The 17,367-nt window shown below is 39.0% G+C and overlaps 2 protein-coding genes across 7 annotated transcripts; both read right to left on the reverse strand.

Annotated features, from left to right (window-relative positions):
* Window positions 1-1,760: 1,760 nt before the first annotated feature.
* spata6l (spermatogenesis associated 6-like) lies at window positions 1,761-12,667 on the reverse strand. 6 transcript variants are annotated; one of them, XM_026353159.1, is made up of 13 exons: window positions 12,425-12,667; window positions 9,762-9,899; window positions 9,479-9,527; window positions 9,207-9,248; window positions 8,934-9,058; window positions 7,853-7,945; window positions 7,088-7,354; window positions 5,613-5,706; window positions 5,375-5,417; window positions 3,265-3,386; window positions 2,850-2,943; window positions 2,093-2,181; window positions 1,761-1,884 (listed from the first exon to the last, which is right to left on the reverse strand). In XM_026353159.1, exons 1-12 carry the CDS (start codon window positions 12,470-12,472, stop codon window positions 2,160-2,162), a joined length of 1,137 nt encoding a protein of 378 aa, XP_026208944.1. In that variant the 5' UTR covers window positions 12,473-12,667; the 3' UTR covers window positions 1,761-1,884; window positions 2,093-2,159. The 6 variants fall into 6 exon arrangements, with proteins under 6 accessions (XP_026208944.1, XP_026208943.1, XP_026208942.1 ...); XM_026353158.1 differs by having other exon boundaries at window positions 3,269-3,386; window positions 5,375-5,421; XM_026353157.1 differs by having other exon boundaries at window positions 5,375-5,421.
* Window positions 12,668-12,862: 195 nt separating this feature from the next.
* On the reverse strand, window positions 12,863-15,485 carry trmt10a (tRNA methyltransferase 10A). The gene is made up of 7 exons (XM_026353163.1): window positions 15,025-15,485; window positions 14,489-14,657; window positions 14,306-14,377; window positions 14,149-14,223; window positions 13,891-14,040; window positions 13,683-13,788; window positions 12,863-13,383 (listed from the first exon to the last, which is right to left on the reverse strand). The coding sequence occupies exons 1-7, from the start codon at window positions 15,210-15,212 to the stop codon at window positions 13,205-13,207; spliced, it is 939 nt and encodes a 312-aa protein (XP_026208948.1). The 5' UTR covers window positions 15,213-15,485; the 3' UTR covers window positions 12,863-13,204.
* Between the last annotated feature and the right edge of the window lie 1,882 nt (window positions 15,486-17,367).

The following is a 17,367-nucleotide window of genomic DNA, read 5'->3' on the forward strand; positions in this document are numbered from 1 at the left end:
GCTGCTGAGTGTGCAGAGGCTGGTGGAACCACTGAGCTGAGGAGATTAGCCTGGGATATTCTGAGGTGAGGGGAGGGGACCAGCAGATGTCATTCATTGGTAGAGTGTAGTGGGCATGAGGGGTTGTAGACCTCAACATGCTGCATACGTTAATTCATTCCTATTTATTTTTCATATTAGTAATCATCCTAAAAATGCTTAGATACATAATGATGTTAATACAGTGCAATCAGGTTAAATCCATGTGCATTATTGGAGACAACAAATCTTGCTAATGTATCTTTAGTTGGGCTTTCAAGTTGAAGGGTCATCTCATAACTTCTGTTCAATAATGTCAAAAATGTCCAAATCTTGTGTATAGAATATAGTCTCAGTTTCAGTGTCTCAGTTGTAGTCATCCCTGCAGTGTCAAAAGAGCCCCATTCAAATAAGACATGGATGAATGAAGGTGCTTGTTTGTATTTAGGTAATGACCAGAGATGACTCACAAATCAGGTTGTATAAAGCACAATATGGCAGCATCAATTAACCTTCTGTGCACAGGCTACTCGAGTCCCTACAGTATCAACATGTACAACGTTATATTTAACTGCAAGCAAATAAAAGAAAGTTGCTCATTTTTTGCCTGATTTTGTTGTCTTTATTATATTCACCTCAAAGATATTTCAGGGTTCTTGAATCGGGAACACCCACAGTCAGATTGGTAAGACAGAACAAAAATAGAAGAAAAGGTTTTTTGGAATTTGTCCTCTGAAAACCACCACATTGAATTTGAAATGATGTGAGTAATTTTCGGTTTTAATTTCTAAAGTGTGGCATTAACCATGTTTTGCCAGGCCTTTACTGCAGCTGCCCTCAGTTGCTGCTTGTTTGTGGGGTTTTCTGCCTTCAGTCTTGTCATCAGTAAGTGAAAACAATGTCCAACTGGGTTGAGAGAAGGTCAAGTCAGTGACTTGACAATTGAACAATATTCCATTTGTTTGTCTTGAGAAACTCTTCTACAGCTTTTGCTGTATATTTTGGATCATTACTCACGTGAAGAATCATGAAGCTGCTTCCTATCAATTTTGCAGCATCTGGCTGAATCTGAGTGTAGCCCTTACTCTTTAGAATTCAACCTACTCCTCTTATCAGCAGTCAAGGCAATAGTAAATACCAGTGACCCTGTCCCATATATAAGACTATTTCATAACACTGCTTCCATGTTTGACGTATAACATGGTCAGCTTTGGATCATAAGCTCTTCCCTTTCCTTCGACCATACTTTTCTCTTCTCATCATTCTGGTACAGGTTCATCTCTGAATTCAGCCCAATCCCTACCACCTCCACTGTTTCAGAAGCAATCCCAAATTACTTTTATTTATAAAATGATTTCAACAATTTCATTAAAAGTGATCAAAGTGAAACTCTGCACTGCTAACAAGGCCTGTTTGATACACCAAAATAGCTCTGTTTCATCAGCTATTCTGCAATAGATCACAATGTTCCTGATAGAGCTGGTGCTTAATGCCTTACAGTCATAGTGAACAAGTATTTCTCTGATATATGGCAGTAGTCCACACAGAGCTGCATCGCCATAGACACAATTTGCTCTTAATAGCCTTCGGGTGATTTACGTGAGGACTTGACAATGTCAGCTTGATAAACTGGTGGGATAGACTTGTGCCAAACCAATCCTACTATCTGCAGGTTGTGTTAATACAGAGTTTTAACAACAAAGAGGTTTATTTTAGTATGAAAAACTTTATTTTGACATTTTATTCAGTCATTTAGGGTGTGTGAACTTATAGGATATCGAACAACTGCAATCAAATACCTCTTTTACACACACAAGGAGATCATGACATCTGAAGACATCACTGGCAAGGACTGCGTACCTTTTCCTAAAGGAGAGGAAAAAAACAAATATCTGACATCACACACATACAAACAAGACAATATGTGAAAGAAACTGAAGAAAAAAGACTACAAAGGCTCTAAAGCAGAGATAATGCAATAGCATACTGTACAAAAGAGGACACCAGGATGCCTCAGAAGCATTTTCCTAACGTGTGCAGTTAAAGTCATGGAGACAGAGCAGGTTAGGCTCACCTTTCCAGAGCCTGTTCAGAACATCATGGTGGACCTGCAGAGATGAACTTTCTTGCAAAAATCCTATCTACCTCAGACACTGTGGCCCCCTGAAACACAACATCAAGTATGTGTGTAAGAGAAAATTCTTCATCTTTATGCCATTTTTAACATAATGATATAATCCGTGGTCATGCATTCATTCTGTGAGCCACTTAAAGCATGATGTAGACATACACTAAAAAACACTAAAATAATAGTCAGCAAAAACACATAAAATATGTTATCTTTGTGTTATACACCCTCCATTCAACCAGCTCTTTGTAACTCATTTGCCATTAATAAACGTAGCATATAATTCAAAAAAAAAAAAAAACACCGGATCACAATCATACTGGCCGACTATTCAGAACTGCATGGTGCAACAAGTGTGTAGCTGTTTTCACTCCGGACTGTCAGAGGATCAGATCTGCCCATTGCTTGGAATCGTGTGTTCCAATATGTTCCAAACTCAGGGAAATAGTCAGGATTTCAGGGTTTGGGGTGGTCGCTGTGTAGAGGGTGAGGGAGGAACGATGTGACAAAAAGTACACAGGGGAATCAATTTTGTTTTGTTTACAGCGCATCAGTAGCGCAAGTCACATGACTAGAAATGATGCTTTATGTTTATAACTCAGATTTACTGAAGCAAAGAAGCATGATCCAATAACAGAAAGCTGGTTTTGACATACTAATACAAATGTATCTAAAGTTGAGTCTTATGCTTTGCATTACTTACATGGACAAGTCGGTGTACAGCTTTTGGTGTTGTAAGTAGTCCTCGAACACGCTCATGGACTTCTTCCCATTCTCTGTGAGAACTGGATACAGACCTACCAACAATATTTATTAGAAGCCTTCAAAACTCACTTGATCCAGTGTCATCTGCATATAGTTGTTTGCAGTAAAACTCAAATGAAAAAACTAATACAAACATCTGAGCATTTAAATAGATACTCTCAGTCTATGTCAATACTAGTTAGGCTTTCCAATGTGGCACTATCCTAGTCACAATAAAGACACCTTATTTAAATTGTGTAGTAGCAGATGAGGTGATTGGGGCTTAAAAGTGGATATTAATACAAAAAGACATGTAAAGTGCATGATTGCACGTTATACTATAAACATCAATTGTCAAAACTTGTCAGACTGACCTACTGTGATTGGATTGTTCTCTATAAGACTTCCACAGTGCAGACGGGTCAGGACTATGATGGTAGCCAGGGGGGTCATTTGTTTGTGAAGAGTTGGACTCATCTTCAGATATTCCTTGACCCTACCAATGGAAACAGAAATGAGAGAATGGGGGTAATGAAACCAAACCAGAATGACTAATGGCAAGGAGATCAACAGCTGAAGTTGGTTTTGTGTTCTCATAAGCCACATGAATCATAAAAGTAATCAGTAAAAACATTCAGTATACCAGGAAGAAACCCCCCCTCATTGCTCTAAATTACAAAATTAGATAGTAGTATAGTGATGTAGTAAAAGCTCTGGATTTTAGGTGGTGGGAGGCTCTGCAGAGAAACTGTGGGAAGAAAGCTCTATATTAGTGTAAGAGAGCACATATTTCAGGTAGCTAATACTTAATCATCTAACAGTACATTTTGATCAATTTGACATGCATTCTGTTGAGCTTGACGACAGCTAATAAGTTGCAGACTGCTGGCTTTGGATAGAAAATGCGTCATGCGTCATTGTAATCAATTAATAATTAGTTAGTTCATTAATAATAATTGATTCTATATTAGCATATTTCCCTTGGAGAAAGGCTTTGCCTATATACTTTGGGGTCCCTTAATATGTGATTTTGCACTATTGTAAGAGTTCTGGTACAATGTATACTGTATACATCTGACGAATACAAACCCATTTCCAGAAAAGTTAGGAAGCAGTGTAAAGTGTAGATTAGAAACAGAATCTTAATAATCTGCAGTGGAAACCTATTTTTAAATCTAAATTGTGATAAAGATACGTTAAATGTTAAAACTGAGACATTTGGTTGTCTTTTGAAAAAATATCTGCTCATTTTGAATTAAATGCCAACAACGACAGTAACACTTCATTGGGAACCAATTATTTCAGTTTCTAAAAATGCGAATTGTTTTCCACTCACTTAAATAAACTTACTTGATTAACTGTTCAACAGTTCAGGACCTGATTTGTTGTATTTTTCGTTTCATAACGTGCAAAATGTTTTCAATGGGTTACAGGTAGGGGGTGCACGCAGGCCACTTTAGCACAGTGACTCTTAGTGTATAATGTGGTTTGGTATCATCTGTCTGAAATAAGCAAGGTCTTAACTGAAAAAGACCTCTCTATGGCAGCAAATGTTTCTCCAAAACTTGTATTTATTATTTAGCATTTATAGTGCCTACATATATGTGCACATTTTTCATGCCTCACACTAGTGCAACACCAAGGGGATGCTGTGTGGACAATTTCTAAAAACAATTTCAAATTTTGATTGGTTGGATTTTGTTTTTATATGGTAAGTCTGCTTTTGTAAATGCAGCAATGAACCACCTTCACTGACAGTAGTCTTCAGAGGTGTTTCTGACCCCATATAGTGCACTACAGAATTTTTTAATGCAGTGCTGCCTGAAGACTCATAGATCACAACCGTTCCTCATTAGCTTTTGGCCTACTCTTTTTCTTCTTTTCATGATATCAAAAATCATAAGGACAACCATTAAATCCCTACATTCTTTGAAATTTTACTTTGACAAACATTGTTGTTAAGTTGTTTTACACATTACACACACACTGGACAATATCAGACTCTAGGACTGGTGTGTTTTGATGGTAACATAAAGTTTGCTACAGTTATAATGTTTATATTTGTGGCATTGTGGTGGCCTAATGGTTACTTTAACTTTTATTAAATTGTCCATATAAAAGCTGTCTTTACTTTGTTGAACTGAGTTTTCTATTTCTCTGCCTTGTGTGAAACCATTTGACAAGTGATACAGTTGTTCCAGTATGTAATGCCATACAAAGTTTTTATACATAGTTTTATTGTGTATGCATATGTCCACATTTCAATTAACTTTTAGACGTATAAGTATGTTGCTAAACTCTTGACAAAGGCAGACCTTATGTTTCCCCCTGCTTCTAAAGTAAGCCAGTTATATACTTAATAGGAAGACATACTGTAAGCCTGGTTTTGCATGTATAATCGCAAAAACATGTCAGATTCTTCTGCTTAAAGGTTATGTTTAAAACTAGAATCATATCTGGTAATTTCAAAATGATAGTTCTTACCAAACCATTAGAGTAGGATTTTCTTCTGCCAGCTGGAGAGAATCTGACTAAAACAGTAAAAAGATGGTGAGAGAAACCCAAGTTTAGAATAGGTACCTGTTTTCATCATCAAACTAACAACATGTAGTAAAGTGATGTCAACAAAGTAGTATAACAATTAAGTACTTTACAAGCAGTTATAGCAGGATTGTGAGCCTGTAATCCATTCAACAAAGCAGCTTTTTATGAGGTTTTCTACCTGTGGAAGAAGACCTGGTTAAAGGTGAAGAGGTAAACAGTGCAGAGTGGTGGGGCGAGGCACATCGACTGGCTCCAGGCCACGAAGCCAGCATCTAAAAACAGAAGAATGTTGACACAGTGAATACTCCTGCTGGTCAAACTGCTACAGGGTATACACATGATTCCTGCAGCCACAAAATTACAGGTGGCAGCAATGAGGATTATTTTATAGAAAGTTCATAACACTAACTTTAAAACTTTTGTGATGTGTTATCAGTTAGTAATTCAGCACAGCACAATCCTGAGCTATTTGATTTTGATTTGATAACACTTTATTGATATCAATAATTATGGGACACTACAATATTATCAGAAACTTTATCTTGAACTTTTAAGACACATTATGTAACTTTTCATAAAGAAAATAATATAATCTTCCGCTTATAAATGACAATACTGGTCAATTGAATACTCTCAGACTTTTTTTTCTGTTATAGTTTTGCTTGGTCCAATATATTTTTACTCAGGAGTTCCTCTACATGGCTCCAACTATTTATCTTCTTATTGCGATTTAGCAGTGCATTACATAATGTGGAGGGTCTGTGGCCCCAGGTTCTGTTTTACGTATATATGTTCCATCTTTAGGTGCTCACAGACAGCTGATGACACCACAGCTCCCACAGATGATGATCTAGCTACCTTTGTGAAACTCAACTCATTCACTGAGGTATGTTTAAAAGTAAAGGAAAAAAAAAAAACTAAGAGAGAACAACATGGGTATATTTTGTGAAACTGCATTGAATTGAATTGTAAGTCCAGAAAATACATTTTATACATAGTTTCACCTCCCATTCCCACATTTCCCAAAGCCATCAAGATAACAGAAAGACAAAACATTTTTAAAAATAAAAACAGTCCTAGTACATATGTAGTACCACTTCCAGGACAATTGATTGTGACAGGACAATAAAATGAATAAAGACAATGAAAATGTAGCAAGCAGCAAAGAGAAACAGAAGGTTAATAAATGCCTCAGCAATCCTTTATCCCAACTAGCAGGAATGTCACAGAAGATAAAGTTCACATTATGGTGGACACACAAGGCAATCATTACACAGCCTCAAAGCTGTGTCAGTATGTCACATTAAAGCATGAGTGATATTTGTGACCTGCAAAACAAATTAGGTTTGAATAAAGTTACAGGATGGACACTGCGCTGATTTAAAAAATGTAAGGATTACTAAGTGGTGCACCTGTAGTATATCCTGTGTTAACACATGTTGAAACTAGCCACCTCATACCCTTACAGTATATTAAAGTTAATTATTTGCTTTTTGGAAAATAATTGACTGTCACTCAGTGAAAACTGAGAGAAATAACTTGTGTGTGGACACGTCGTTGTAACAGCTCTTCTCTGCCATCTGCTGTCTGGAAAAGATGACCACTCAAACATCACAGTTCATTCTGGACTACAGATGTGTTATATGTGCTTACAGGTTGGGAGGTGCTGGTTGAGCTCGTGTTGGCCGGCTCAGGAGAGGTAAAGTCCAGGCTGAGACGGGTCAGGGGACGGGTGTTTCCAACTCTCAGTGGGGAAAGGGACTGGGATCTGGGAGAGCGTGACAATGATGTGGTGCTGCTTTGTCTTCCTCTTTGCATCCTTGCACCTCGTCTTCTTTCAAGGGTGTGATGTTGTTTCCTCTGAGGAGAGGAGGTCCTGGGTCTGCCAGAGCCCTTCCTGTTTCTTTTTATCACTGGCCTCTGGAAACAAACAATGGCTGTCTCAACAGTTATCTACTTGCCGAACCTTCTATATGAACTATAGGTGTAATATTTGACCCAAACATACATTTTAAACTTTAAATAACTATCTCCAGAATAAATTCATAAATGTTAGATGTTAGGTAAGACCTTTCCTTTTTTGCTACATTATTACTGCAGTTCCTTAAATTGCAGCAGCAGCAGTGGACACTTACACCTATAGCAAAAAGAACACTCATAGCAAGTCCAGAACTTCTGGTGATAACTGTCTCTACACTGTGAACAGGAACTGCTAATAGTTATTTCTGTGCACTTTTAATGGTACTAGTTTACCAAAATGTGAACCAGTCTTAAATAACTGGGTTAAGTTTATCCTTTGATTTTGTGTTCCATTTTGTCAGTAGATTTATTGATATAGTTTTACAATGTTGCATAAATAAAGTTTATTATTATTTATACAATCTGTAGACATTGTGAGAAACATATTATAATTTTTACCATGGGTACACTGGGGTAAATGTTGATCTCTGCATCAGCTGAGCATTCTGTGATGGCTGTTTTGGTGGAAAACTCCAGCCTTGGAGCTATACCCTTAAGAAAAGAAAGAGGAGAAACTCCCAGAGGTCACACTTGTGGTTGGTCATCACTTCTTCTTAAATTTCCCTGCTACTATGGGCAAGGCATGTGGTCCCAAAAATTTGATAATCAGTATAAAATGGGTAAAATAAGTTTCTCAGATAGATGTTTTGTTCAGACACATTATAGTGGCATATATTAAAGACAACACATAAACATTAAGGGTCACAGCAGTGAAATTTTACCAGAGCTACTTTTGAGTTCTCTCACAATAATTTTGCTTTTCCTCACAATACTTTTGTGTTATCTCTGGTCCATAATGATTTATTCTTAGAGTTTAGCCCATATCATGCAGTAGCCACATGCTGGTTGTGGCCACAAAGAGTGGGTTTACCCTCAGCTGTGGCTCTGCATATAGATGTTTAACTATCATGAACTAGCAGGTACAGTCAAAAGCATAACACCTGAAGCACAGACACATCTGTAGTCACAATCCATAGAACTGTTTCAGATCTGAGACCTACACTGACCTTCAGGCTGTACACAGCTTTCATTATTGGACAACTGGAATCAGCTCCAGCTGTATGCATTATTCACTGCAGCTGCAGGTGATCTGCCACTCTGTTTTTTCAGTAAAAGTAAAAAATACACTCCAAAACTTAGTTTAATATACATAAGTGTTGTTGCTGACAGCTGTCAATCAAAACATCACTGTGTGTCAGATCTACTATTCCTCTTGCATCAAGACTTTAAGCTAGTAATTAGTCCTGGACTACAGTGTTTTACTGTGGTTCACACCCAATTCCTGCATTAATGAGATAATATAAATGACGATGATATAGCTAAAGGGTGAAGTGGAGCGTAATATGCAGGGAGAGGATGCAGTGGGAGAAGCGGAGTGCTTTGCTTTCAAGTGTTATGCTAAAGGTCGCTTGATTTCAAACACTTGCATATTGCAGCTTAATAAATGTCAAAATTAATGTCAGGTAAAAAAGTAACATACTGGAAAGTGAGGCGCACGGGTCATCAGAACCTCTCGGTCCACTCCAGAGAAGGAGGGAACCAGTTTGGGCTCTGGGAATAAGAAACGCCGAGCATCTTCCTCAAAGAGGGCTAGAGTGTGGCCCACTGCAAACACATGCACACTTCTGTTACTCATTTCTTTACAGTGAATCCTTTTTATTAAAAGCATAATATAGCTTCACCTCCCAAGCACTGCGACGAACAAGAGATATACTAATAATATAATATGAATATGAAAAATAAATGGTCTCACCAGGAGGGGTCAGCTGCACCAGTTCAACTCTGACTGTCTCATCTGAGAAGAGGAGAAAGCATCATCTTAAAAAGATCATGGTCAAATGCTTAATGAGGGAATTTATAGTTAAACCATCAAATACAGGAACTCACACTTCTTTCAACTCTGCACTTGTCACTTTTTTTCTACACTCCTTTATGTTTGTATGAAGCTCTCTGCCCCAGGCTATACTTCAATGTCTGCAGGGTGTTTGCCATAATCTAGTGAGTGGAGAAATATGAACAACTTACACTCAAGCATCACAGTGATGTCTCCGGGGTCAACTGCATGCCTGAAAATCTAGAGAGCAAGCAAATGTCAAATGTATGGTTATAGCTTCATTATTGCACAAATGATATCAGGTTTTTATACATATATGCAGTCTCTAATTACAGACATGTCTCACCAGACATTAGAGATTGAGAACAGACAAGTCCAAGTAATCACAATTATGCTTTTTTCTCAATTAAATTATTTAAACCTTGCGTCATCGCAGTGCTCTTTCTCACAAACAGATAATAAGTAAAGACTTGCCTTTTCAAATGTCATCTTCTCATGAAACAGCAGAGGGAAGACAGCAGGGAGGTCTTCAGACTGACGGTACTGGCCCATGAAGCAAATGCTGAGGTAGATGTCATCCTTGGCTGGCAGATGAACACCCGGACAAGAAACCTGAGATTGATGCATGAACAGATATTAGTTCAATTAGATACGGCTATAAGTCAAATCTGTGCCTCAGACATTTTCAGGAGGCTGCCGTTAGAGGGTGACAAAAGCTGCTTTACAGGCAAAGTGCAACACCAAGAGATAGATGTTTGTTTTCATTAAAGCAGGGATTCAAAAGTGGCGGATGGTAAATCCCTATTGTGTCACTAGAGTTATGCTGGTTCCCTACAGGCATATAGCAATTTTTATGTGGTAAGACAATAATTTTCTTCCAACCTTCTATTTCCTAACACGAGGTGTTAGAAAGAGGGACAGAGTGTTAGGAAATGAAAGGACATTTAAGCTGTTAGGAAATGAAAGGACACTTAAAGGACAACTGATTTTGAACTTGCTTCATATAGTTGTAGTTTGGAGAGGGCATATATATATATATATATGGATAATATTAAACTTCCCTATACTAAAATATCTCTTTGCTTCTAGCTGAAATACTCCTCCTGATGTCATTTGCAGTTTTTTTTTTCTTCAAGCCTACAGCCCTCATTTCAACTGAAAACTCATCCAGGTGATGTTATCTGGATACATTTTAGGAGCAGAGGAATGTTTTAATATACAGAAGCTACTTCAGGTACCCCTTACTTTCAGGTGTTTTTGGCTTCAGCTCTAGGATAGCAGCTCAAGTTAGATCACTGATGTGGCCATTGTACTTTGTTGTCTTAAATAAAAGTCTTGTTGCTTTTACGGAACGCTTTGGGTCAATGTTCATCTGCACTGTCCTTAATTCTGGGCTGGTTAGTGTAGTGGTAACATCACCGCCTCCCATGTGGGAGACTGGGGTTCAAATCCCAGCTATGGCTACCTCCAGTAGGGGTCCTTAGGCAAGACCTCCTCACGCTGCCCTGCCTACCCTTGTAACTTGTAATGACTTGTAAGTCGCTTTGGATAAAAAGCGTCTGCTAAATGACTGTAATGTAATTCGAGCTGGCAGTCTACACTACAAGCACATCTGTACTGTTTCATTTAAAATCTATGGTAGCATAAAGCTAAAATGATGAACACTGTGTAATAATGCCTTGACCCAGAGTCTAATGAACCTTTAGTACTAGTTCAATAATGAAGACATTCTTCCATTAATGGTGTTCTTAAACAATTTCCCTCTGGGATGAATAACGTTTTTTGAATCTTGAATCTTCTTGTCTACACTGTCAGCTGTCACTTCAGTGTTAAATCTACATAGCACTTTCCTAATCCATCCATCAGCTTTCACATCAGCTTTGCAGAGGCCTTCTCTAGTTTTTCAGACTCCTGCTCCATCCTCATCTTCACATCTATATCTTCAGCCACCTCTTCACACTCCCACCCCCCGAAGTTTTAAATACTTAACACTTCAATGATGTCTTATAGAATTACAACACATTGAAGCACCTTCCGAATGTCTGCTTGCTTGTGTCTCTGCTGAAAGTGCTGTCCTGAATTAACAGCATGCATGTGATCCACAGCAACTGTTTTGAATATGACCTTTAATAATAAGTGATTAAGATTATGAAAAACACCCTCATTTATAGACCTTTACCCATAATATTTTCTCATGTCAAATGTTAAATTAGACTTGCCAGAGGTAGCCAACCCTGGTCCTCAGGGCCACAGTCCCTCTTTTCCAACCATCCCGACACATACAGGTTCATGTGTGGTCAGCCAGCCAGAAACTGTAAGTGTAAGGATGGTTAGAAAAAAAATGGGACAGTGGCCCTTGTATGATGTAGCTTGTCCTGGTAACCTAACATGTACAGAGGTAACATTAGTATTGGTAGAAGAAAATGCTAATTCTTAAGTTTCAGAGTTAAAGTTGCACCAAAGTCAAGTGTCTGTAGGTAGTTGTTAGAAGTACACAACTTTAGAAACAACCTCAAAAATAGAAATAGACCTTAAATATTCTGTAATCAAGCTAAGATACAAAGTACATACTTTAAGTATGTTCTTTGGTACTCCATTAAAAAACTAAATATTTTAAACACTATTATTATTATAAACTTGATGTTTTTACCATGAATGTAGAAGGATTAGCATCCAAATATTGCTAAAGTACCAAAGGAAAGTATGTATTACTGGATTAATTCTTCTTATCATTTCAAGTATGGACATTTTGTCAATCCATAATAATACCTCGACATTTATTAATTGATTATACTTTATAGCTGCTCTAATACTTTGGTAAAGTCACACAGCGTCACTAAAATATATCAATGTAGCTAGTAGCCAACACGGCTCTGGCTAACCCGCTTTGGCGAGTCTTACTGTGTAACTAAGTTAATACAGTCCAGAAGCTCCATCCTCGCTGGATTATTTCCATGGCGGACTGGAGACTAACTAACCCTTCAGGCCTGACACAGACCTGGGAGCCTGATGAATGACATAAAAACCACAGTGTCAGCATGTAGAAAGACGTTTCACGAGCCAAATCTCCTTCTAAAATTATTGTTTATTAAGAAAGGACGTTTACGGCCTATGGAAGGAAAAATGACTAATCTTACCGCTCTGAACTGTACTTCAACAGCCACTTTTAACGCTTTTCTAGACATTGCACCCTTTAGCTAGTTTTAGCTTCAACTTAAAGCTCTTCTCCAGTTTAGCGCTACCTTGCCTTGTTACCATGGATACTACAACTTCCGGGTTTAGTTGCTAGAGCAACCTGCGCGGGGCTTCTTGTTTCTCCTGGTTGACCTGTCTCACATTAGCACTTAGCTAAAGTCACAAATTCATTCTCCCACTGCTGCAGTGGACCAGTCCGAGGGGGACTAACCATGATCCATGGACAGTCCAAAACCACAGAGTCCCACTGATTACCAGTTTTTAAGAACTCACCTGCTGGGGACACTAGAGGACATGTCTTAAATGTATAACCTGACTGTAGCTCTGAACATGTCCCACAGAGTCCGGAGCCGGACAGACTGACATCGTGTGAAGCCTTTTTGATTTCATTTTCCTTTTATGAGAGTCCATTTGGCACAAGTCTGACAGTTTGAGCTAAGAAAACAAAGTTGAGTTCTTTAAGTATTACCAACTCAATATTCTGCTAAACGTTGTAAAAAAAAAAAAAATTATATCAGCAGTCCAACTAAATTATGAGCCACACTGGCAAAGTAAAACTTTCAATAAATAATTTGTAAAAACAAAAATGCTATATAGATTTTAAAGAACAAATACTATACTCTTCTGAATATAGTCTTAACATCAATTCTCATTTCATTTTCCGATCCCAGAGCAGCTTTCCCATAGCATCAGAAATTCAAACTTTGGAGTCGGGCAAACAGTCAAGCTTTTTTCTCCGTCTGCTCCGGTGTGTCTGTGTCAGAGTCAGAGTCTTTGTCTTCTTTTTCTTGAGCAGTTGTTTCGTCCAGCACAGCCACCGCTCCTTTCCTCTGAGGAAGGATAGTGAAGAAGGCCTCCTGCCAGCTGCCCTTCTCCAGGTATGCCAGGATGATCTCAAACACTGCAGGAGGGAGGAGAACACGCTTTAAACAAACAAGCAAAGACAGACGGCTGGTACAGACCAGTCAGAGGGATGACCGGTCAGCGGATGCTTTGCTAAACCAGGTCCAATGATTTATTAGTGTTGTGGCTGCCAAGCTTTCTATTCCAGTGTAGAACATGTACTGTGCAATTCTGATTTGGTTGATGGTATTCTATTTTCTTTTCTAAACAATGGATCGTCAGTTTCTCATTTTTAACAGGTAACCATAAGTGAATGAGAACTGTCTGTCACTGGTGTAATTGACCACTGTTCCTTACCATGGTTGACTGCCAGAACCTTCCGACTGTTCATCTTGACAAAGCTGCCCAGGGGAAGCTGAGCGTGACCGATTCCAAGTTCCTTTGCCCTCTCAAAGGTGATACCCTGAAAACAATGTGAGCAGCTCAAATCATGAAGCAGGGTGCTAACATTTGACTCAGGAGTCAGTCTAAGACATTTCTACATCATCTATTCAGCCAAACAGACCTTTTGATGGTTGTGGTCCACCAGGCCTCCGATTACATAGGCCTTTTTTTCATCCAGCTCCTCCAGGACATTGGGAGAGTCCGACGTCAGGTATATTAGATCTTCCTTAGCGACAACTTCACTGTAGTGTTGTGTTTTAATTGTAATGTCCTGCACACATACACTCAATTATACAGGAGGTCTTTGCTCTGTTCTCAACTGTGGATATTAGGACTAGTTGTAAGTGTTATTCTGGATGACTTGCACAAATCTGTGTACCTTCCAATTCACCCATCCTTTGTCCTTTTCATCCATGCTCTGTTTCAGCTGTCCACCCAGACTTGTTAGATAAAACTGCAGAAGCAGTAGTTACACATCAACAAAAAGAATTGTGCATATGGTTTCATGTGTTACTCAGTGTCTTACATGCACTGACCTGCACTGGATGCAAGGCTCGTCTATTTTCAGCATAGCAGCGCTGGATCTGTTTGTGAAGCTTGCATACATCCTGAAGAGATGACAACTTTATTGTTCAGGAGGGTCTGGACCTTGCGTTGCATTTTTCAATGTGCACATTCTGTCAGGAAAAACTCTTTGTGGTTTTTCACCCATCGTTTACCTTTAACAGCATGAGGTTGTCAAAGCTGCAGTCCACAATAAGCCTGAGAGAGCTGGGCGTCACCTCTCTGCACAGACGTTTCCTGGCACTCTGGGTGTCTACTCCATCCTCATCCTGATGATTTTGCCTCTGCAGCCGACGCTGCTGTTTTCTCTCCTTTCGCCTGTGCCTATAGAAGAAAGCACAGGACAATACAGACCATGTTGACTGTGATGAGATGCTACACTACAAACTCATGTACTGTAGTAAAATGGCTAAAAAAAACTGTGACATTGTGAATTTCTTGAGAAATACTGTATTTTGTCCAGCATTTGACCCATTTATTGTATATACCTTTACATTGACACCCAAACTAAGAAGAATAGAAATGAAGCTGAGTTATTTTAACAGAGAATCCTACTGTAGACAGGCATAATGTACACTGGTAGATGGATGAGCATACATCTGTGCACAGGATATAAAACATCTAACAAACTGTTCATAAGTACATTAGTGACTGACAGTACTGGTAACAGTGTTAAAAGGAGCCTAGTTACTTTCGTAGTTCTCTCTCTTCTTCCCATTTCTGCTGTTTCAGAAGCTTCTTTCTTTGCCTCTTTGACAGACTTTGGTTTTCTGATGCAGTTTCTCCATTACCGCTCGCTGTCATCTGGAGGCTCTTGTTATCTCCGTTATCTTGCTGTTGCTGGGCTGGAGCCTCACTTTTCACACTATCATCTGCCATTTGTGGGGAGCAGAGATGTCTACTGTCTGTATAACTTACTAATCAACTAGGTGCTGATGTTCGCTTGTTGGCTGCTATTAGAAAAGCGCTAACCGTCTGCATTTAAGAAAAAAATCAAAGTTGCTCTGTTTTTACGAGCCATAAATCAGTTTAAAAGTACTTCATGGCACCGATATCCGGTCACAGACAGACACACAGGGGAAATAATCTAAACAACTAAAAAAAAAACGTTCAATAGCAACTAACCCTCGTGTATGTTATGTTGGCGCATAGCTGACGTCATTAAACCACGCCAGATGCATTCAAATGCACCTGGTGCAGTTGCAGTAGTTATGTCTCTTAACATATTTTGAGTGTAATGATTATGATGTCAGTCATTTTATTCACATGTGTAATTTAGGCCATTTTTCTGTTTTTCCTTCGCAATTTGACACAATTTACTAATATGTTGGAGACGGTGGCTGACGAGCGGAGACTAGGACTTACATACCAGCAGACGGATTTCAAGTCATGCCCGTACCTGAAGTGATTTGTCGGGGCTGCGGTGCTCTGGTGTAGCGGTCTGAGTCCAGGGTGAGCGGTTCGTGTCCCGGCTCCTCCTTAGTGTTCCTAGACAAGACAACGAAGACCTGTAGTAACTATGTGCACTGTCTGGCAGCTGTCCAACCACAATAAAGTTGGACAGAGGTAATCTGCCTGTATTTATGTATTTTCTATTTTTCTGTGTGCTTTATTTATGTCTCGTGTCCTCTGATTTTGTGTTTTCCTTCCCTTAAACACTCTTTGTAATACTACAGTTGTAGCCTATTCATTTTTTAAAAAAACAGCTGCGGCGCATTAGTTTTCTAAAAACCCTCCTAAGAACTCAAAGAAAGCACAAAGAGAATGGTACAGGCCAGTGATGAGTTCTTGAAGGCAGCATCAAGTGGAGGCCAGAAAAAGATTTTGTTTGTAGTTTCCTTGTCATGTAGGCCAGGGGGGGTAATTCCAGTCCTCAAGGCCCACTGCCCTCCCTGCTCTCCAACAGTCCCTACTCCACATACTGGAAGACACCAATTCAGTTGGTCTTCCCCCACTCCAACATTTTCTAAAATGGTATATTATTCCAGCCTCTGATCGACTGAACAAACCTGATCCAGGTGATCAGGAATGGGTCGGGCAGGGAGAGCTGAAACAAGTTGGACAGCGGCCCACAAGGACTGGAAATTCCCACCCTTGATGTAGGTCTTAATTGTTCTGAGAAGTGACTTAATTATTAGTACATTACGAGCTGTTGAAACCTGTGTCATTACACTGAGATGAGAATAATGGACTAAATCTTAAATCTGTTAACCCACCCTCCACCCCCCAGGTGTAATTAGCTGCTTTTTTCATGGTTAGAGTTTGTTGATCTTTAACAAGCCACCAATTGTGCAGGAATTGGTTGCTACCTATAACTGGCGCTGACTGTGAAACTGAATGCTTTACAAAGTGATCAGAGGCTTGTGAGTGGTATGGCTCTGGTGGTAATGCACACACTGAAATTAAATGCTTCTGTGTATTTACACTTCGAGCTCAGCTCTGTGACCTGATCCTGCATCTATCACCTGTACAGTATGTAGGACACATTCCAACTCCATTCCTGCTAAGTGAGTTTTCAGCCTCACAGACGTGGTTAAATGGCTGAATGGAATTTTCTAAAGATGAAAACCTTAAACAAAGTACTGCAGTTTGAGCAGTCCTCCACAGAGCTGTTACTAACAGCTTCATTAATAGTCACGAGTGTTACTCTGATAAACCAAACATGCAGGTTTGCATGTACATGAAATACTAAGTAAAGCATCCATTAACAAAGACAACCACTGGTAAGCACATTATTATTATTATTATTATTATTATTATTATTATTATTATTATTATCATTATTATCATCATTATTATTATTACACATTGAGCTACAAGATAATTGCTACCTGTAATGCATTGCAAATTAGAGGCTTATGTGTTTGTCTGTTGGGATGTACAGTAGTGGACACACTAGAATCTAATGCCTCTGTGTGTATACACTTACAGGCCTGCAACATAATCCTGCACACATCACCTGTTACTATATGGGCCTGAAGCCAGCAGAGATGCCTTTAATACTGCTGTGTATTCAGGAAACATTCCATTTGTG

The sequence above is a fragment of the Anabas testudineus genome, chromosome 18 (assembly GCF_900324465.2).
Source record: "Anabas testudineus chromosome 18, fAnaTes1.2, whole genome shotgun sequence".
Taxonomy (NCBI): domain Eukaryota; kingdom Metazoa; phylum Chordata; class Actinopteri; order Anabantiformes; family Anabantidae; genus Anabas; species Anabas testudineus.

Excerpts from the sequence above, each read along its gene's own strand:
- spata6l (XM_026353157.1), bottom strand. The coding sequence starts at position 12,472 with ATGTCTAGAAAAGCGTTAAAAGTGGCTGTTGAAGTACAGTTCAGAGCG. Across the intron at positions 9,528-9,761 it reads AGAAGATGACATTTGAAAAG|ATTTTCAGGCATGCAGTTGA; the intron begins GCAAGTCTTTAC and ends CTTGCTCTCTAG. Across the intron at positions 7,355-7,852 it reads TTTACCCCAGTGTACCCATG|AGGCCAGTGATAAAAAGAAA; the intron begins GTAAAAATTATA and ends GTTTGTTTCCAG.
- trmt10a (XM_026353163.1), bottom strand. The coding sequence starts at position 15,212 with ATGGCAGATGATAGTGTGAAAAGTGAGGCTCCAGCCCAGCAACAGCAA. Across the intron at positions 14,658-15,024 it reads GAAGAGAGAGAACTACGAAA|GCACAGGCGAAAGGAGAGAA; the intron begins GTAACTAGGCTC and ends TTTCTTCTATAG. Across the intron at positions 13,789-13,890 it reads TGGACCACAACCATCAAAAG|GGTATCACCTTTGAGAGGGC; the intron begins GTCTGTTTGGCT and ends CATTGTTTTCAG.